This window comes from Chiloscyllium plagiosum, unplaced genomic scaffold (assembly GCF_037043375.1).
Source record: "Chiloscyllium plagiosum isolate Xiang-an unplaced genomic scaffold, Cpla_swu_hap1 HiC_scaffold_20, whole genome shotgun sequence".
NCBI classification, from domain to species: Eukaryota; Metazoa; Chordata; class Chondrichthyes; order Orectolobiformes; family Hemiscylliidae; genus Chiloscyllium; species Chiloscyllium plagiosum.
Window position 1 is genome coordinate 50,229,550 of NW_028270158.1, and position 21,819 is coordinate 50,251,368.

At 40.5% G+C, this 21,819-nt stretch overlaps 1 protein-coding gene across 1 annotated transcript in view; it reads right to left on the reverse strand.

Annotated features, from left to right (window-relative positions):
* Positions 1-21,819, reverse strand: part of LOC122560428 (uncharacterized) — a 200,925-nt gene that overhangs the window by 10,634 nt on the left and 168,472 nt on the right. The window contains exons 139-146 of the mRNA XM_087998069.1: positions 20,865-20,917; positions 19,950-20,067; positions 16,537-16,622; positions 15,350-15,476; positions 9,264-9,448; positions 8,626-8,716; positions 6,171-6,288; positions 4,487-4,668 (exon numbers count right to left, since the gene is read on the reverse strand). Coding sequence (XP_087854195.1) covers positions 4,487-4,668; positions 6,171-6,288; positions 8,626-8,716; positions 9,264-9,448; positions 15,350-15,476; positions 16,537-16,622; positions 19,950-20,067; positions 20,865-20,917 — 960 coding nt within the window. The remainder of the gene's footprint in view (positions 1-4,486; positions 4,669-6,170; positions 6,289-8,625; positions 8,717-9,263; positions 9,449-15,349; positions 15,477-16,536; positions 16,623-19,949; positions 20,068-20,864; positions 20,918-21,819) is intronic.

Genomic DNA, 21,819 nt, shown 5'->3' on the forward strand with positions numbered 1-21,819 from the left:
TTTGTTATTTTTTTAGCCATTCCAACAGATTAATCTATTGAACTTTAGTTTCATTCCCTCATTGACAAGTGTATTCTTCCATAGATAAGGAGACCAAAACTGTGCGCAATACTCCAGCTCTGTCTCACCAAATATCGATAGAACAGCAGGAAAAGTTATGATCCTAGCTAATGTTACTACTGAACAAGTAAGATCCCAAGAATAAAGTCTGGGCTTGACAGATCATATTTCACTTAGTTTTCAATGGTACCGGTCTTTCACTGAACCATAACATTTAAACCACACATTTGGTTTCAACCACAAAAAAGTTAATTGTGCAAAAGAAACAAAAGTAAAATAAAATAAACCAAGCTCTTTCTAAATGTAACAGCTTGAAAGATTTCAAAACAAACACAGCAAAACAAAATCCAATCTCCTCTCTAATGCCAACACTTTTCAGTTAAACAAAATCCAGAGAAATTCCTTCCCATCAAATCAGTAGGTTTGACTTAATTGCATATTCACTATTCTGGTCTCGTAATCTGTGAGACCTTTTACCTTGACCACTCTCACAACTGAAAGCTTAGACATTTTCAGTCTTTGAATAACCAATTTCTAACCAAACACTTCTGATCTGGAAGTTTCACAAACAACATTCCTTCACTAAGGTAACCAATTTCCTTAACTGCTCTAAACTATTTCCTTTTTTTATGAGAGACTTACTTGCTTCTGATCCCAGCCAGGTCTTCCTCAAACTACCCAAAATCTCTAACTATCTTCCTCTTCCTGGCCTCTGCTAAACTAATGGCTTAGTATTTTCTCTCACTAGTTGTTAAACCCCAGAGTATCAATAACACTTCAGGAGACATATATTGGTTTAAAATCATGGAAAGACCTATCTGGTTAATTTTTAAATTTTTTTCACAAGAATAGACCAGCACCTCTAGTTTAAAATTTAAACTAAAAAAAATCACACACCTTTCATCACTTAAGACATCTTTATGGCTGTACTCAAAGACCCTTATCAACACACCATTTTCCTTCCCTACTGATTGTTTTATCTGCACTTTAGCTTTAGTGATTTATGAACAAGGACACAGGATGTCCCTTTGGAAACCCATACTCTTCAACACTTAGCAGTTAAGAAATATTCTGTCTCCCAGCTTTTTTTCCCTCCTGATGTAGAACTCCCATTTCTCTTATGTTGGAGCCAATCTGGGGCATTGCCTGATATTGGCACTAAAACACTCAAAGTATGACATTATTTCACAAAAACACAAACCCATTTTCTGTACTTTTTTTTTGAAAAGGGAGAGGAATGAAGTTGAAAGAATTGAACTATTTCCTATTCTCCCGTGAAGTCTATAAAGAGGATCCAATAGGTGCTTTTTGTCTTCGATACGAGGGTGAATTTGACCTCTTATAATTGAATGAGGTACTCTATCTACATAGGTTTATATCTTCACTGTGTGCGCTTGAATAAAGGTATCACACTGTGGATGCTGGAAATCTGAAACAAAATGATTACTGGAGAAACAGAGCAGAGCAGAGTTCTGAAAAACAGTCATACAGGACTCAAAACATTAACAAAATGGGCAGCACGGTGGCACAGTGGTTAGCACTGCTACCTCACAGCACCAGAGACTCGGGTTCAATTCCCGCCTCAGGCAACTCTGTGTGGAGTTTGCACATTCTCCCTGTGTCTGCGTGAGTTTCCTCCCGTAGTCCAAAAATGTGCAGGTTGCCCATAGCGTTAGGTGTAGGGGAATGGGTCTGGATGGGTTGCTCTTCGGAGGGTCGGTGTGGACTTGTTGGGCCAAAGGGCCTGTTTCCACACTGTAGGGAATCTAATCTAATAAAACTCTGCTTCTCTCTCCACAGACGCTGCGAGACCTCCTGAGTTTCTCCAGCATTCTCTGTCTTTGTTCATTCATGTACTTGACTGCCATTCCTGGTTAATGACCCATTAGATTTATCTATCGTTATTGACTCTAATGCTGTAAGTAAGTGTGCGCTGAAAAGTGTAGATGCACATCAGTATTTCTGTGTCTCTCCTCCACTGATCTAACATCTAAAATAATATCTTGTGTCTCAACAGAATTCCGATATCGTTGCCATGGATTATTAACATTTCGAGACTTGGCTCAAATCTCTAGGAGTGTTTCCCTCTCAGGAAACGTATCTCAGAAAGCAGAATTCCTACACCTCCCAAATGCAAATGAATTTTGCCAGCAACCAAAAGTGCTGAAACGAATGGACACTTTTCAGACTATTATTGCCAGCAAGGAGAGGAAAGAAGCAACTGGCCATCAGGAAGTACCGCCTGCCAGGTTGTAACATTACAAGCCTACAACCAGTAATTTCTTGGAACATGCTTCTTATGGGCACTACTCCCAATTAGCAATGCTGAATCAAATCATCAGCCTGGATGTTCAGTGAAATAACCCCAAACAGGCTGGTATCCCATCATCAAGTCACCCGGTATTGACACACAAATGGTCCTTGATTTTAGTATTGCCTCTTCAGGGTCAGCTATCAGGTTGTCAGCATCTCCTCGTTTTATCTGTCACAGGGCTCCCTAAATGGACCAGGTTAACAGCCCCAGTCAGGGAACTCATATTCAATAAAGTCCACCTGGCTGAACTCATTACAATCACTACATCCAGTCACCATGATTTTAAGCAGCTGAGTTATAAAATGATAATTCCAACTCTGGAATAATTTTAAAAAAGAATTGACTGGGAAGGAATTTAGTTGCTTATTTTCATAGTAACCCAATTCTCTTTGCATTATTCCAGTTAATACAGAGGAACCTTGATTATCCGAATATCAATTATCCGAATTTCGGATTATCCAAAGGAGATCTCAAGGTCCCGATAGAAACATTACGTCAAAGAGGTGTTTCCAAAACTGATCGCGCCTTTTGTTTACAATGATTAAAAACAAACTCGGCTTACTGAAATGCTGCCGAGAACAGTCCTGGACATCGATGAGAGCCCAGGTACCATCTCAAATGACTGACTATCCGCCCTCTCTCTCCCCCCTCCACAATTTCCCTGGAGTTCTACACAGGGATTTACCCTAAACCCACCCGACCCAGATAATCTTTCCAATATTGTCCTGTCAAAATGCTGCAGGGAAAAGTTGTGTGTGTGTGTGTGTTCTATTTTGAGACTCACCACCCCAAAGGCAGTATCAGTCTTACTGTTGGACGTGGGAGTGGGAGCGGGAGCGGACAGGAGCTCACAGGGGCGGGGCTTGCACACGGTGTGTTGCTGCCTCGTCTCCTCAATGGGGAGCAGTCTTAGCAAGTGCTCGCTGTGTCAATCCCATTGAGCAGACTACAGCAATGCTGCAGGTCCATTGTACACAAATGTGTGTCTGCTCAGAAACACCCTGAGACAGAGAGAGGGAGCAAGGCAGATAGAGCGAGGAAAAAGGAAACTTCTGAAAACTCCGAGCCCCAGAGGACAGGCATTGAATCAATTAACCAAAAAATCCATTATCCGAACGAAATAGTGCCTATCCATCTCGTTCGGATAATCGAGGTTCCTCTCTACCAAAAAGCCAGGAAGAAAGGGTGTCAGCCTGGAGCTCTTTCTCCACAAATGACTGTGGACCCCAGGCTAACACAAATAGTCAAGACAGCTATCGGTCATCTTCTTCAGGCCAGTCTATCAAAAAATGTGGAACAAGCATGGGAAATTGGACTTAAGCTGCAGATCAAATGTAATCAAATTGAATGGAGGAACGGACTAGAGGGGCTGAGTGGCCTTCTCTTATTCCCACACTGATTCAAAACAAACAACTTTATTCTATCAGTTTGGCTGCTGTAAGAAAAGGCTATCAAGACAACAAGGGTTTCCATCAGAACCGGCTGCTTTACTATTTAAAGAGATTGACAAAGGTAAATTCCTGAGATACAATGGCAGAACAGGCAAAAAAGAATTCACATTCTATAATAAAATAGACAAGCATAATCATTAAGAAAACATTAAAGTATTTACTGTTTAAATGTAAACCTTATGATTTATGGGGAATTCTCTTTGAAATGATAACCCCTACACCAAATGTTCACTTCACCTGTACAAAGGCACATATCTCGTTAGTTTTTTTGTTAAACTTGCAACAATTAGAGTCATAATCAGAGATGTACAGTGCGGAAACAGACCCTCTAGTCCAACTTGTCCATGCCAACCAGATATCCTAAACTAATCTCGTCCTATTTGCCAGCACTTGGCCCATATGCCTCAAAGCGTTCCTATTCAAATACCCATCCACATGCCTTTTAAATGTTATAATTGTACCAGCCTCCACCAGTTCCCATTCCATACACACACCACCCTCTGCATGAAAAAGTTGCACCTGTGGTTTCCCCTCCACTTTTAAATCTTTCCCCTCTCACCCTGAATCTATGCCCATTAGTTCTGGACTTGTCCATCTCAGTGAAAAGACCTTGTCTATTTACCCTATCCATGCCAATTATTTTCACATCATGTATCTTTACCTCACTCAGTTTGGTTTTGAGCATTTCTAGCTGTTCTTTTGAAAATGCAAGAGTTCCCAGCTGAGACAGTCGATCCTTTAGGATATTATTGTCCAGGCAGGCATTCAAATCAGTTGGACTATATTGTGCAGGTAGCATTACATCAAAAGTCATTGCTGCTGTTATTTGGTCACTTGTACATCCTGTGAATATAATCATTAAGAAAAGAGTGATTAGTATAAAAATCAAAATATTTACATTTATCCTTCTGGATTGCAAGTTATGCTGTGGTGAGGCTTTCCAGAATTGTTCCCAAGTGAAAACTGTGAGCATCAGTAAGTTCTCCAGCACCAAAGGTCATTTAACATTTTACGGCTGGACAACACACCAGATGGTACATTGACCCACTGAGCCATTAGAAGCGCTCTAACCTTTGATTGCCTCACCTATGGGAATGTTGAATGTGTCATTGAACGTGGACATTTTGCTCTGTCTGAGCACACCACATGGAGGAAAACTGGATAGGGATGCATTGTATGTCAGGAGTGGAAAGCAACTTAACTTCCTCAAGGTGCTGTTGGAGTCATACAGTGCACCCAGGACCAATAGCAGGAAAATCTAAAACTGCAACTGAGTAACAGAACTCCAAGCTCCTAGAGGTCAGGGCTACACAAGTGAGATTCTAATTTCCTCGATTTATTTTTGGAGACCACCAATAAGCCATCTCTTTGCTATGTCATCTGTAACTTTAACACGGCTAAGGGAAGGAATTAAGAACAAAATTTAAAATCGTGCAAAGCAGCAACAACATTATGGATGGAGAAATGCCGATAAAGAATCAAGTCAGAAGCCACGAGACACCAGGTTATAGTCCAACAGGTTTATTTGCAATCACAAGCTTTCGGTGCACTGCTGCGAAAGAGGGGCACTCAAAGCTTGTGATTTCAAATAAACCTGTTGGACTATAACCTGGTGACATGTGGCTTCTGACTTTGTCCAACCCAGTCCAACACCGGCATCTCCACATCGTGGATTGAGGACCAGTAAAGGAAGATATGAAACCTTGGGAATATATTCTGGGTCACATACTGCCTTCAATGAATGGCAAATGGCAAATTAGGGGAGAGAGGTTGAAATGCTCCTGGGACAGACTTGAACTAAGAGCTATTGAAGCACTGAATTCTTCCTGGCAAATGGTTATTGAGGTGAATGCCAAACACTCTTTAAAAGCAAATAGGACAAATACTTGTAAAAGGAGAAATATGAAATGATCGCAAAGTTGCAGGAGTTGAGAAAGCACTGGCATAATCATCTGTGTCAACTTAGCCTTCTCTGGCAGCAATTTTTACAATTTCATGAAAATTCTCTCTCATTGAGATCGTGTCCAGGCTTATTTAGAAATGTTGCTGAGCTGAGTTTATGATGACGTGCCCTGTCAGTCAGTAGAGTGTCAAACACTGAGGCCTTTGTGCGGCTGCCCTGTTTAGTTCTTGTTAAGCATGCCATGTCAAGTCTAAGTGCAGATCAGCCAGTGCAGAATTGCAAAACCTTTGCAAAGAATCTGAATCCAAGGAGAAAGGGAGAGAGCTACAATAATTTTATAATCATGACACAATTACAGGTAATGTGATTAGAAATCCAATGAATTAAATCTGCAAGAATATTTCCAACCAGAATTGGCAGCATTACACACGTGATCACATACCAGTTTCCCGTCTTGATCTCGTTTGCAGGGACAGACCCGAGAGAAGGTCTTGCTTTTGTTGGAGTTGATATCTAGACTGTCTCCTCACATACTGTCGCAAGCCTTTTAAAATGACAGTCTGTGGAGGGAAAAGCACTGTTAACCAAGTTTCCATTTTTAGAAAGATAGCACATAAAACACAAGACCTAGTAAACTTGGTAAAGTTTACACTTATCAGAGGAGCTGTTGTGTCCTGGAGTACCCTTCATGTATATCCATTTAAAAAAATTGCCTTGTTTTCTTAATAAAATACTTTCTCAATAAATTAAGTGTTTTCTTGGCTTCATTCTGGGTACATCCAACACCAAAATGGTTCCGACTGCCATTGTTGCTAATATCTGCAATTAGATGTTTCCTAGCTATTGGTAAAGAACAGACCACATATCAGCTCTGATGAAGAGTCGAAATGTTAGCTTGCTTTCTCTCCATGGATGCTACCTGACCCACTGTGATCTCCAGCACTTTTTGTTTTCAACACTGTATACAATGTTAATGAGGCCTCAGCTGGAGTACTATGTGCAGCTCACGTCACTACACTATAGTAAGGCTGTGATTGCTCTCAACAGGAGTCTCACCAGGATGTTGCCTGGGCTGGAGTAGTTCTGCTAAGAGGGACAAGGTACATTGGGGCTGCTTTCCTTAGAGCGGTGAAGGCTGATGAGGAATCCGATTGAGACATACAAAATTCAGAGGGACATGACAGGATGGATAGGGGGAACTGTTTCCACTTAGTGGAGGTGTCAATAACTAGGGGACTCAGTTTTAAGGTAAGGAGTAGAAAGGTTAGAGGGGATTTGGTGAAACAAATGTTCACCCAGTGTTGTGGCTACCTAGAGCTCACTGCCTAAAAGGTGGGTAGAGGCAGGAACTCTCCAGATATCTAAGAACTATTTTGATGAACTGTTGAAATGCCACAGCATACAAAGTGACAGGCCAAGTGCTGGAAAATGGGATCACAATAGTTGGACGTTTGATGACCAGTGTAGACAAAGCTGGCTTCTTTCTGTGCTGTAAAAATGTTGACTCTGAGAGCTAACTAAGCTGACGTAGTAATATTTGGGACAGTAAAATAAGAAAATGAAAATATAAAGAGAGTTCTGGAAACTTAACTTTGGCATGCGTTCACTAATGAGCTTAAAATCTGATAATTAAAATAAATGGGAAAGATGCTAAATTGAAATCTCCGCTACTGATCTTAATGGAGGGACACCATGTTGGCTAACAGAGAATATACACCAATGGATAATCAGTTTCAATCTGGTCATGGTGCAACAATACCATGGACAGAGACATGAACAGAGGGACAGGAAAACAAACAAGCAGACAACAGCAGGCTGTGCAATGAAGTCTAATCATCAAATCATTAGGAAAGCAAATAATTGGAGAGCATTTAATGGAAATTCCAGCTTACAAACATACTGCAAATCAGCTAATTATAATACTACAGGCTAGATACTCACTTAGGAGAAAATGAGGACTGCAGGTGCTGGAGATCAGAGTCAAAAAGTGTGGCACTGGAGAAGCACAGGGAGTCAAGCAGCATCAGGAGAATCGATACTTCGGGCATAAGCCCTTTATCAAGAATGCTTGGCGGGGGGGGAAAGCTGAGATAAATAGGAGGGGTGGGGGCAAGGTAGCTGGGAAGGCAATAGGTCAATGCAGGTGGGGGTTGATAGTGATAGGTTGCAGGGGAGGGTGGAGCGGATAGGTGGGAAGGGAGATGGACAGGTGGCATAGGTCATGAGGGTGGTGCTGAGTGGAGGGTTGGATCTGGGATAAAGTGGGGGGAGGGGAGATAAAGAAACTGGCGAAATCTACATTGATTCTGTGTGGTTAGAGGGTCCCAAGCTGGAAGATGAGGTGTTCTTCCTCCAGTTGTCGGGTAGCTTGGATTTGGCAGTCGAGGACTTACATGTCCTTAGCGGAGTGGGAGGGGGAGTTGAAGTGGTTGGCTACAGTGGGGTTATTTGGTGTGTGTGTCCCAGAGATGTTCCCAGAAACGTTCCGCGAGTTGGCTCCCTGTCTCCCTAACATTGAGGAGACCACATCTAGACCAACGGACACAGTAGATGAGGTGTTTGGATGTGCAAGAAAATCTCCAACCTATCACTATCACAATCCACCTGCATCTACTTATCGCCTTCCCAGCTACCTTCCCCTCACCAACCACACCCCCACTCCTATTTATCTGCCAGCCCCTTTCTCCTCTCCCCACATTCCTGATGAAGGGCTCATGCCCAAAACATCAATGCTCCTGCTCATCGGATACTGTCTGACCTGCTGTGGTTTTCCAGCATCACACATTTCGACCTAGATACTTATAAAGATTTTTATTGCATTATTGTGAGTAGACCATCAGAGATTTTTAAGTCAAGTTAACATAATTTCAAAGCTTTTTTTAAAAATAGTTTTATACCTTTCTAACTTTGTTCCATGTACTTCTGCTTATAGCGAAGACAAGTGACCCTAAATTTTCCAGAGTGGACTCAGTCCAATTGGAGGGATCACTGAAGGCACATGAAAAAACAGCATTAAATTACTACAAAATCAAAATGCAGAGCTCGAGATGTATGCTAATATGTGAAGGTATTTTATTCAAATACCTTCACAGAATACCTAAACATCACAGAACAATATGTAGGTCAAAGTTGCTTTTTACTTAAAAAATGCAGACACCATAAAACAAAACTGTACTAAACTCAGGTATGTGCGTTACAAATTCATTCTTGTTATGTAATAAAAAAGTCCATTATTGCATGTTCTAAAAAGTCATATTACCCTCATAATACAATGCCAACTATATAACAGATTTAACTTGAATAAAGTTTTTTATATAATCAATCTCTTGTAGTGCATTAATCCTGAACAAAAATAAATATTAAAATCTCCCTCATTCGTTTTATCTAAGTGTTATTGGGCTATGTTCAGGGCAAAACCATTTTTCAAAATCTCAGCATACTTTAACAAAACACAATAAACATGAAGCTCGAGAAGAACAAGTGCCTATGTTCGTAACACTGCCCTCTGAAAGGAAAGGAAACGGTTAAAGCTTACCCAAATGTGCTATTTTGGTTCAGCAGGAAGTCAATAGCATCGCGCTGGGCAGTTGTATACTCGACACAATTTTTCAAAGTCTCTAATATAGAAATGTCAGCTGTTTTGATGTCTCCCTCATAGTCACAGGTCAAATTGTTCAAGATTGTCACATTATCTTTTGACAGATTTACATTGGAAAATTTCTGAAAGGAGGAATACATATAAAAATGGTAAGGAAGCAGGCTGTATTTTGTTTTCCATTATTGTTCCCTTTCTTCGTTCAGTCAGTCTTAGATATTCTTGGGCTATTTATAATTTCTTTGGCAGCAAGGAAAGGTTTTACAGCTAAATATGCTGGGAGTTTAACTAGCTAGCTAGCTGGCTGGGAATGGGTGGGACGTTTGAGAAAAGGTTGGAAAGATGCAAGGAATTCTGTAAATCAGGATTCTGCCACAGACTTCGGAGATCTAAGTCCAAAGAAAGGTGACGTTAACACTTAGTTCGCTACCTGAACCCCAGCATGATTGTCAGGCTTGAGATTCCAAACGCACAGTGAACAAAGGGTCTCTAGAGGAAATAGAAAATGCTGCACAAACTCAGCAGGTCTGGCAGCATCGGTGGACAGAGAAACTGAGGTGACATTTCGAATCTGACAGTTCTGAAGACGACACGTACTGGATTCACAATGCTAACACTTTAAGTTGGAGATAATGGTGTAGTGATTCAACCACTGGACTAATCACGAATGCTCAAATTCAAATAGTGACAGCAAAGGGAATTTAAAGTCAATTAATCAGTCTGGAACCAAAAACTACTCCCAGCAAAGATGACTGTGAATCTATTTTTGTTTGTCATGTGAAGCTGTTGTGTTCATGAATATCCTTCAGGAAAGGAAGGAAATCTGCCATTCTTGCTTGGTCCAACTTATGTGCAATTCCAGACCCATAAAAACCCATAAATTCCTAACTGCTCTCTGAAGGGGCCTAGTAAGCTACTCAGTTCAAAGGCAATGAGAATGGACACCCCATGAAAGAATTAAGATCAAATTATTTAGCTATTCAGATCCTGGAGAGACTACATAAAGAGTATACTATTAGTATCCTTATTTATGTTGAAAATACAATCCTGCTCCTCTGATGCTGCCTGGCCTGCTGCACTTTTCCAGCACCACACTTTTCAACTCTGGTCTCCAGCATCTGCAGTCCTCACTTTCTCCTAGTATCCTTATTTGTGTAAGGATTTAACTGTATTGGAAGCTGTTCAAAGAAGATTTACTCATCTAACATCTGAAATGGCAGGCTGTTTTATGAGGATGCGTTGGACAGGTTCGGATTGTATCCACTGAAGTTTAGAAGACTAAGAGGCAACTTAATTGTAATATAGAAGAGGGATTCTAGAACAAGAATTTTTTAAGAATTAGCAGTCACCCACTGAAGATAGAGATGAGGAAATATCCTTATCAGAGTAGATCATAAGTCTTTGTAATGCTCTTCCTCGGTGGTATAAGGTTATTCTTGGGTTATGTTTAGGCAGTAATAGGTAGATTCTTGACAAGCAAGGATGTAAAAGGTTACAGGAGGTTGGTAGAAATGTGAAGTAATCAGATCAATAGCAGAGACGGCTCGAGGGGCAAAGTGGCCTACTCCTGATCTAAGATATGCCATCTCATAGACATTCACATTGTGTTTCACTTCCCTATTATCCTTGCAAGTTTATTAATGTCATCCTGTACTTTGTGCATTCTTCCTTTGAATTGACTACACTTGCAAATTTAGTCTTATCTACAAATTCTGACATTGCTCTTGACTGCAGATTTCAAACTCACTGCAAAGGACAACTGTAAATGATGAAGGGCAGTGGCCCCATCATCAATCTACTGTTTGTCAGTCTTGAATACTATTGTCAATTTTGTCAACTTGTTCCTGAATTTCTGGAAATGCTGCTCTCACTAGTCTGTCAGTTCCACAGTAAAACAGCCAGTAAGGGTGGATGAGGGAATTTAAATACTAACTTCTCTGAGCTTTGAAAATATCTGATGCGCTTTTTGGTTTGGCAGGTATGCCTGAGATGGAATAATGCGCCAAGGCATTTCTTAGGGCTTTTTTCCAATCTGTTACCATAGCTTCAGCACAACCTTCTTGTTTTTAATTTGTTCTTAGGATGGATGCACTGCTGGCTAGGCCCACCATTTTAATATGCACACTTGGGAGATTGGTGGTGAGTTGCCTTCTTGACCTGCTGCTATCCTTGGAGGTATAGGTACATTCACAGTACTAATAGGAAGGGAGTTCCAGGTTTTTGACCCAGTGGCATTGAGGGAACTGTAATATACTTCAAGGTCATGATTATGTGTGACTCAAAGGAGAATTTCCAGGTAGCGGTATCCCTTAGCATCTTTTGCCAGTGTCCTGTGAGGTAGAGGTCATGGGTTTGGTAGGAACTTGGACAAGCTGCCACTAGGAATCTTGTAGATCAGACTATTTTGTGCTGGTGGTTAAGGGAATTAATGTTGAAGTTGGTGGATAGGCTGCCAATTAAGTGGCTGCACTCTCCTGGATGTTGACATTTGGATGTGAATATCAGAGGCATGGTTTTGGAGCCATAGGAAGAACAGAATAGCTGTGATCAGAAGGAGCACAAAACGCCCATCCATTGGCATAAAAATCGCTGCAACAACAGAATTAGCTGAGGTCATAAGTTAAGCTTAAAGACAGCTTTGAGAAGGAGAGACCCCAAGGGGACAGGGTCTATTTTGAACAAAGAATCATACAAATTAATATACAGGGTGTTCTGCACAAACAACAGCTGCAAATGTCTGTAGTTTTATAAAAGCTGATTGGGAATAGACAGCCTAACGTTTGTGGCAAGCATTAAAAAAAAAAGTATGATTCCACAATAACAGTGACAAATGATAAGTTTAAAGAATGACAAGATTATGTTTAGTTTAGACAAGTTCATTGAACTGTGAAAATTGATTGAGTTAAGTCTTATTAATGGATAGATGTTGTCTTTTTAGGAAAAGAAGTTAATGTAGAATATTCAAAGTAAGTAAATTTCACCTTAGAAGACAGCATGTGACTGGAATCAATTATAGTGCAGCTGCAAGGTAGATGGACAGTGTTTAGTCATCCACAAAAGTCAGGTATGAAAGTAACTGCTCACAACTCGTTGGCTAAAGAATGCTAACAGTAGGTGTAACCAGAAAACCTTACATATAACTAACTTTATATTAAAACTGATATTATGAATCTTGTAGTTGTTAGTAACAGCTAATCTCCTTGTGTATCTCCTGTGATTAGGACAATCAGAAACAGAAGATGAATAACAGAATTTGATAGGGATAGCAATGAATACAATGCATAACAGAATTTGAGCAGTCCTTAGAGATAAGCAAGTCTGGGAAATGTCTGAAAAAGAGTATAATGAATGAGATACATCGTAAGAACCAAGGCCTGATAATATGATATCGGGTATAACATTATGGGGAACCCTGGGCTGTCTGTAGAGGTGTCCATCATTGGTCAGCAGTTTCATACGATTGGACATAGGGATTAAGGGGGAAGGAACAATGCAATGTTGCTTGTAATTATTACAATCACTAACAATAGTAATGAATATAAATGTTGTATCCCATTGGGGAAATTACAACGTCATTGACTTCTCTCCCAATCTGAGCTGTGTTTAAAAGGGTGACTAGGGCCCACATGAAAACACAGTCATCAACGAACATCCTCACTTTTGACCTTATGAAGAAGGTAAGGTCATTGATGAAGCAGCTGACAATCATAGAATCCCTACAGTGTGGAAGCAGGCCTTTCAGCCCATCAAGTCCACATCGATCCTCTGAAGAGCATCCCACCCAGACCCATCATCCTACCCTATTCTGTAACCCTACATATAGCATGGCTAATCCACCTAACCTGCACATCTTTGGATTGTGGAAGGAAAGTATAGCTCTCAGAGGAAACCTACTCAGACACAAAATGAATGTGAAAACACCACACAAACAGTCACCCGAGGCTGGAATTGAACCTGCGTCTGCAGTATTGTGAGACAGCAGTGTTAACCACTGAGCAACCCTATGATGACTGAGTCTCAGACACTATTCTGAGGAACTCTTGCAGAGATGTCTTAGACCTGATTATTAAGTGCAAACAGTGTTTCTGGCAAATTATCACCAGTTTTGGCAACTTTGTGGGAAAGGTCTGAGGAAATTTATCCTAACAGGCATGTGCTACTGAGACTTTATAAAGCTCTGGTTAGGCCCCATTTGGAGTACTGTGTCCAGTTTTGGGCCCCACACCTCAGGAGGGACATACTGGCACTGGAGCGTGTCCAGCGGAGATTCACATGGATGATCCCTGGAATGGCAGGTCTAACATACAAGGAACGGCTGAGGATCCTGGGATTGTATTCATTGGAGTTTAGAAGGTTAAGGGGAGATCCAATAGAAACTTACAAGATAATACATGGATTGGAGAGGGTGGACGCTAAGAAATTGTTTCCGTTAGGCGAGGAGACTAGGACCCGTGGGCACAGCCTTAGAATTAGAGGGGGTAAATTCAGAACGGAAATGCGGAGACATTTCTTCAGCCAGAGAGTGGCGGGCCTGTGGAATTCATTGCCGCGGAGTGCAGTGGAGGCCGGGACACTAAATGGCTTCAAGGCCGAGATTGATAAATTCTTGATGTCACAAGGAATTAAGGGCTATGGGGAGAATGCTGGTAAGTGGAGTTGAAATGCCCATCAGCCATGATTAAATGGCGGAGTGGACTCGATGGGCCGAATGGCCTTACTTCCACTTCTATGTCTTATGGTCTTATGGAGTTCACATCTCACTGCTTCAGCAACATGCACATTCATTGAGAAGAAAGAAAATAACATTCAGGACTTTTAGACATGCTGTGTAACCTGCCCAGCTCCCTGATACAACAACCACTAATTGATCTCTGACTAATCTCAACTCAATCAACTGCAAACTGGGGGACATCCTAGGACAACATTGTAAACATATTCATGTCCAACTGATTTTCAAAAATGATATCATTTTGTGAACCACATGAAACACTTTGTGAATGAATGCTCTACTTTGTTCAATGAGCCTGCTTCCCTGAAATAAAGTTAAAAAGCTTTGCAAGTCCCGGAAAAGAAACTGCAGCTAAAAATGGAACTAGTCTGTTCTCTCCATAGATACGAGCTAATGGACTGAATTCCTGGATTTTTTCAGATTTTTAAAAATTGTTGCTTCTTGATTGCAAGAGTTCTAAGATTAATTGCAGATCTTTTAGATGCCAGGAGGGAAATAAAATGAGTTCATTGGTGTTTAACCTTTACTTACGATAAGAAAATACTCAATGACTTGTTCCCTGTTGCAGATTAACAACAAACTATTTTTCCACATACAAACACACCAAGTTGAAATTTCCAATTTATTCACTCATGGGATATAGGCAGCTCTGACTAGGTCCATCCCTAATTGCCCAGAGGCAGTTAAGAGTCAACAACATCACTGTGGGTCTGGAGTCACATGTAGGCCATCCCAGAAAAGAATGGGAGCGTCCTTCCCCAATGGGACATTAGCGAATTAAATGTGTTTTGTTCCCTCCTCTGACAATTGACAATGGCTTCATGGTAATCATAATACCCTTAATTCCAGATTCTTTTACTGAATTCAAATTTCACCATCTGCCATGACAGGATTTGAACCCAGGTCCCCCAGAACATTGGCTGAGTTTCAGGATTAATTGTTTCGCGATAACACCATCAGTCCATTGCCTCCTCAACTGTGACACCAGCAATAACCTGTTTATTTAATCGGGAGCTGGCAATGTCAAAATTGTAAGACACAGAAGAGATTGAAAGTTCCAAACAGAATCATTAAGTGTTTTGCAAAGTATTTAAAATGCTCATTGATAATCTGAGGTGGAGTTTTGCTACTGGTAACTGAGAAACAGCATTACTTTACAAACAGGGGACAGGAATTAATGGCAGATAGACTTTATAGTGGACAGTTACTGATCATCAATACGTACAATGAACATTGATCCCATTGTGTTAATATTATCAAGTACAGATGTTAGTCCAGAATAGGCATTTGAGCTCACCAGGCATCTTTGAGCATTTGTCAACAGATTCTTCCTTCTTGCTGATCCTCGAGATAAAATAGTAATGTTGGCTCGTCCAACTGCCCGGACGAAATTTTCACAGGGTTCATTTGCGAATGTCTCAGGGCTAAGAAAAAGAAAACAGTGAATATTCCAGATTAAAGTCTACTTCATGATGGATTAAACACAACTTTTAATTCTCGCTTATGTATTGTAACTGCTTTCACCCATCAGTGGATAGCCTTCCCCCCACACACTGCCAAATTAGCAGTTAGAACGGGAATTAATGCCCAATAAGATGGGGGGGGGGGGTGGTCTTTCCTTTTCTGCTGGTAATAACTCAAGTGAGGCTGTTAAAACATGGAAAGCAAACCTGTGAGGGTTGATGTGGTCTCCATGGCGAAGTCCTTTGTTGAAAGGCAGTGTCTTATTGAGGAATTCAGCATTGGGAAGGGGAATTCAGGGTACTTGTTGCTGAGGTCCTCACTTCTCATGAGCCCTCGCCCTGTGAAATCTCCCCACCATCACTTAACTCTGTGGTACTTGGCCTGTCCTTGGTGCCATTGTGGTAGCAGCCACTGCCTCCTTGGTCACACTGCTGAGCAAAAGAGCTGTCAGCCAATACCTCCACTCCTGAGATACTGATTGGCCTATATTTCAGTGGGCTTTTTCCAAAGGAGACAAGCTCACCAGCTCACATAAAATTTCCCTAAAATTGTTGGTTTTAAGAGTTCAGATCAATAGTTATTTGAATGGATTACCCCGATTTGCATTTTGACCTTCTGTTATGAATCAATTGGGCAGCACGGCAGCACAGTGGTTAGCAATGCTACCTCAAACGGGAGGAATTCGGGTTCGATCCCACCTTTGGGTGACTAGCTGTGTAGAGTTTGCACATTCTTCCTGCGTCTGAATGGGTTTCCAGGGTACTCTGGTCTCCTCACATAGTTCAAAGATGTGCAGGTTAGGTGGATTGGTCAAGGGAGATTGCCCTTAGTGTCCAGGGGTGTGCAGGTTAGGTGGATTAGAAATGGAAGAATGGGGGGGGGGGGTGCGGTTCTGAGTGGGATGCTTTACAGAGGGTCAGTGCCAACTCGATGAACTGAATCGCCTGCTTCAACACTGCAGGGATTCTAATTAGTGGTTTATACAGAAGAAAGCACCAAAATAAAACTTGCATATCTTACTCGTAGAACAGCAAGACATCCTCAGGCAAGGCAGAAATATTCCCTGGTTTTCCACTGGAATTCAGCCTTCTGGTCATGCAAATCAGCTGAGAAACCAAATTTTCAACGTTAAATAAAATTCACAAAATATCGAAAACATTTTTTCTCAAGTATATATTTATCTATATAATATAGTTTACACATCTTTATCTGAAAATAAATCAAATATTAAAGTTAAATTTTGAGCAGGTAAGAAATAAATACTTTTCTTTTCTAATTGCTGGTTAATTATTAAAAAAAAACACAATTTAACTTTCAGCTGTATAGACAGGCCAACAATATAACTTACTCAAAATAAAGACAGCCACTTACACAGAGTTAAAACCTGGCCTGTATATTTTGTAGTAAAGCAAAATTAGCAACAAGCATCTGATAAAGAGTCATGGCATGCAAAACCTAAACTCTCTCTACAGATTCTGTCAGACCTGCTGAGTTTCCCCAGCACTTGTTTTATTTCAGACCTGCAGCATCTGTACTATTTCACTTTAACTTGATTATTTTTTGCACTTCAGTTGACCATGAAATCAGAATTCTTGTAAATTTTAACATCAACTTTGGGCGATAATAATCGAGATCTTATTCAAAATAATAAAGTAAAATTTGTTAAGATCAAGACAATACTTTTTGTCAATTTATGCCCCAAATAAAGATTAAGGGATGAATTTTCCCATTTTTTTGGCAAGGTGATTTCTTGAGTGAGATTGATGGTGCCTGGTCCATCATTGTACATTGTGACTTTTCTCAGCAACCCTCCACTCTTCATCTCAAAACAAGCCAGTCTCATTGAAGCCCATCTTGTGTAAGCTGCAAGCTGGGGACAACACTTCACATGTGGTCCTCCAAAAAGGAAGGGGCTGAGAAAGAAACGTTAGCTCCCCAGTTTACCAACAGGGACTTGGAGGTGATGAAGGACAGGGTGGTAGAGAGTAGGACAGTGCTGAATCCTCCTGAGGGGCCCTTGCCGCCTGACCCAGCCAGCTTGGACTGAAATAGAACATAGAACATTACAGTGCAGTATAGACCCTTCAGTCCATGATGTTGTGCTGATCTGTGGAACCAATCTGAAGCCCATCTAACCTACACTGTTCTACTCTCGTCCATATGCCTATAAAATGAACATTTAAATGCCCTTAAAGCGGGCGAGTCTACTACTGTTGCAGGCAGTGCATTCCACACCCCTATTACTCTCTGAGTAAAGTAACCACCTCTGACATCTGTCCGATATCTATCGCCCCTCAATTTAAAGCTATCTCCTGTTGTGCTAGCCATCGCCATCTGAGGAAAAAGTCTCTCCAACCTATCTAAACCTCTGATTGTCTTACATGTCTCAATCAAGTCACCTTTCAACCTTCTTCTCTCTAATGAAAACAACCTCAAGTCCCTCAGCCTTTCCTCGTAAGACCTTCCCTCTAACATCCTAGTAAATTTCCTCTGAACTCTTCCAAAGCTTACACATCTTTCCTATAATGCAGTGACCAGAACTGTACACAATACTCTAAATGTGGCAGCACCAGAGTTTTGTACAGCTGCAGCATGACCTCATGGTTCCGAAACACAATCCCTCTACCAATAAAAGCGAACACACCGTATGCCTTCTTCAACCTGGGTGGCAACTTTCAAGGATCTATGTACCTGGACACTGAGATCTCTCTGCTCATCTACACTACCAAGAATCTTACCATTAGCCCAGTACTCTGCATTCTGAGATAGCGCCCTCTCAGTGCGGTATCCTGTGCAAAACACAATGCATAGCAATGCAGGAAGGATTTAATGATTTTCTGGGCTCAGCTGTATTGCACTCACAGGCCACATTCAATCAAACTGTACCACTGCACATGCATTTCATCAAAGTACATGAACTACTGCTCTCATCGTTGCATGTATCATATCCACTCAATGATGCCTACCCACTTCATCCTGCCAAACTACTAATCGCATTCTGCCTACACTCTCACTTAGGACATCTGATCACGTCTCCTCTCCCAAAGGTGTTTGATAAGGTCCTGCACACAAGGCTACTTAATAAGAGTGATGTCAGGGTAGTATATTAGCGTGGATAGAGAATTGGTAAACTAGTTTGTGCAAAGTGAGTATGAAGAAATTAAGTCATAAGGTACAAAGTGTGTAGATGAATAAGATGTTTGTTTGTGTATGTCTCTGTGTGTATGTGCGCACGTCTGTAAGTGTGCATGTGTTTGTGTGTATATGTATCTGTGAGTGTGTGTGTGTGTGTGTGTGTTTGCGTGTGTGTGTATGCATGTGCATGTGTTTGTCTGAGCACATCAAAACCTGGCAGAAGCATAAATGTTCTGGGTGTCCCTGAGTACCACCCTGAAGTGGCACATGATTTTGTTCAAGATCAGGCTTGATGATGTACTGAGGGTGCCGATTTACTGATGCCAACTTGCTTGGACAAACGGTGAGGAAGATGATGTCTATAGACCATACTCGCTGAAGACAGAGTTGGATGTGGGCCTAGAGAAGCAAGTGGTGGACTGCTGATACCAGACTGAGCCTCTGACTTTCATGATGGAACTGGTACTGTCTAGCTTCTCAGGTAAACTGTGGAGAATTGAAAATTACATAGAAATGAAGTGATCTGAGCTATTATGATGCAAACTGAAATAAGCCAGTCAGCACTCATGAGATAAAACCTAAATGCCAAATTCAGGTGGTAACAGCAAAATTGGAAGAAGTGACCTGAAATGTGAGATTGACTTTTACAAGAATTTTTGCTGTATTTTCCACATTGCTTCCCATTGTCAAGACTGTTAAAGGGAGTTATAAGTTATATGCAATGAATAGATTTAAATGCCTTTGTTCTATTTCCAGAAGGCAGATCATCCAAAGACTACAATAGCCGCTCATAGCTGTGAACTTCCAGGGTGTTTAATTCATAATTTGATTTATGTAGGAGTGCACCAAACAGAAATAGTAATTTAAGAACATTCATGATTTTCAATTGTTTTCAAACAGAATTTGGGTTGACTTTAACATATTGCAATTTTTAGCTAAATAAGCAAAAAGTTAAAAAAAATTAGAAATTAATACATTAATTGTTGGTAAGAAATTCATTGACTATTGTGTTTAAATAATCTTCAGAAAATAAACTGATGTAAGGTTTTTGTAAAAGTAATGCATGAAAAACTTTGATGTGAACTTCATTGCTCATGCAACACAACATGATCTCAACCCAAGGATACAGACCGGCATTTTATCCTTACAGATGCCAGGATACATATCACTGAATTATAGAAATATTTGGAATTGAAGGAGGCCATTTAGCCCATCGTGTCTACACACAGGTAGAACAGATGTCACTTCCTTCTATGCTATATAGATGAACATAGTGTTTAATTTGAACATTAGCTTACCTGATCTTGGGTCAGTGAAGGCTTACCCTTCGTGGCTTTAACAAATTGCAGGAACTGGTCACTGTTCAAGTTGTTTCCTGCTATACAACTGAAACCTTGCAGAACAGAAGCTGAAACACTATAACATGAAATAACATTAATAACCTTTGTCATGTGATTTTCACAAACTTGTATTTAGAAAACAAGTGTACATAATGGTATCCTTTTCCTGATATTCCATGCAGATTATAATTTTTTAAGATTGCTTTTACAATTTTACGGTGGGTCAGTGGTTAGCACTGCTGCCTCACAGCGCCAGGGACCTGGGTTCAATCCCAGCCTCGGGCGACTGTCTGTGTGGAGTTTGCATATTCTCCCTGTGCCTGTGTGGGTTTTCTCCAGGAGCTCCAATTTCCCCCCACAATCCAAAGATGTGCCGGTCAGGTGAATTGGCCATGCTAAATTGCCCATAGGGATGTTTTGGTTAGGTGCATTAGTCAGGGGTAAATGTGGTGTAAAAGGGTAGGGGAAATGGAGCTGGGTGGGTTAATCTTCAAAAGTTCAGTGTGGACTCGTTGGGCCAATGGCCTGTTTCCACACTGTAGGGATTCGATGAGTCTATGACAATATGCGATTCATGTCCTTGTACTCCAATGACCAGAAGTTAATTCTACTCAAAGTACGGTCTACTATAATTGCTCTAACAGATCATGGTTCAAACATGGAACTAAAAGCTATTAATATTTACAAAACAAACAGAATTTTATCCAAAGATATGAAACATAACTTTTTTGTGTATACTATGGACCGAATCTCAAAAGATTAGACTGAGATATTATTTTGTGACTGGCATATGTCTGACCAGCTATTTCATTTAACAAAGTTGCAACATCTTATGAAAATTTATTTCAATGCATTTCAGAATAAAATACTTACTCATCAAAATTAATAGTCGAATTTTCTGTCAAAGTGCCAAAGAACACAGCAGCCTATAAAAGAAGTCAGAATCATAAATGTACATCTATTTCCATTAACTTTAACTCATTTGGAGCAGATGCTGTTCATCTAAATGGCAAAATTAGGTCATAATTATTCAATTAAAAATGTTAAGAAATACTATGCAGCTTTGGTACTACTCACAACAACTTGAGCAATGTATTGATTATTGAATATTTTAGTCAGAAGTCACACAACACCAGGTTATAATCCAACAAGTTTATTTCAAATCACAAGCTTTCAGAACGCTGCTCTTTCGTCAGGTGAAGTGATTTCAAATAAACCTGTTGGATTGTAACCTGGTGTCATGTGACTTCTGACTTTGTCCAGCCCAGTCTAACACTCCACATCATGATAATTTTAGTGTATATAATTCACAGGAATCCAAGAATAATTTACTCTCCTTTTGACCATTACAAATTTCATGCTTTAAAACAAAGGTACAAGATCTAAATATTCTGAGAAAAATTGCCAATGTCAGCAAAACTAAAGCCGGTTGGGAACAGTTAAGTTCTTTTTCCAAATATGCTGTGGATTAATGAGTTCAATATATTATGGTCTTGTCAGAGTCTATCAGGATACAATTAGGAATTGCTTTGCGACAGACCTACTATTAAGGCACAAGAAGTGGTTAGTAAATTGTTAGGCTTCAACAACTTTACTGTTCCCAAGCAAATATTTTCAAATTTACAATGGAATGCCAAATCAGTACCATGCTATCTCTTTTTTAATTATATTGAAATGGAAAAGGCGATAGTAAGAAACAACGGAGGAAGCTTCTGAGAAATGTGGGCGTGCTCAGTACATTTGAGATGGGGGGGGGTCAGAGAATGGTGAAGCCCTAAACAGTACACTGCTGTAGTGTTTCTCACCCACCTTCTCAAATTAAACAAAA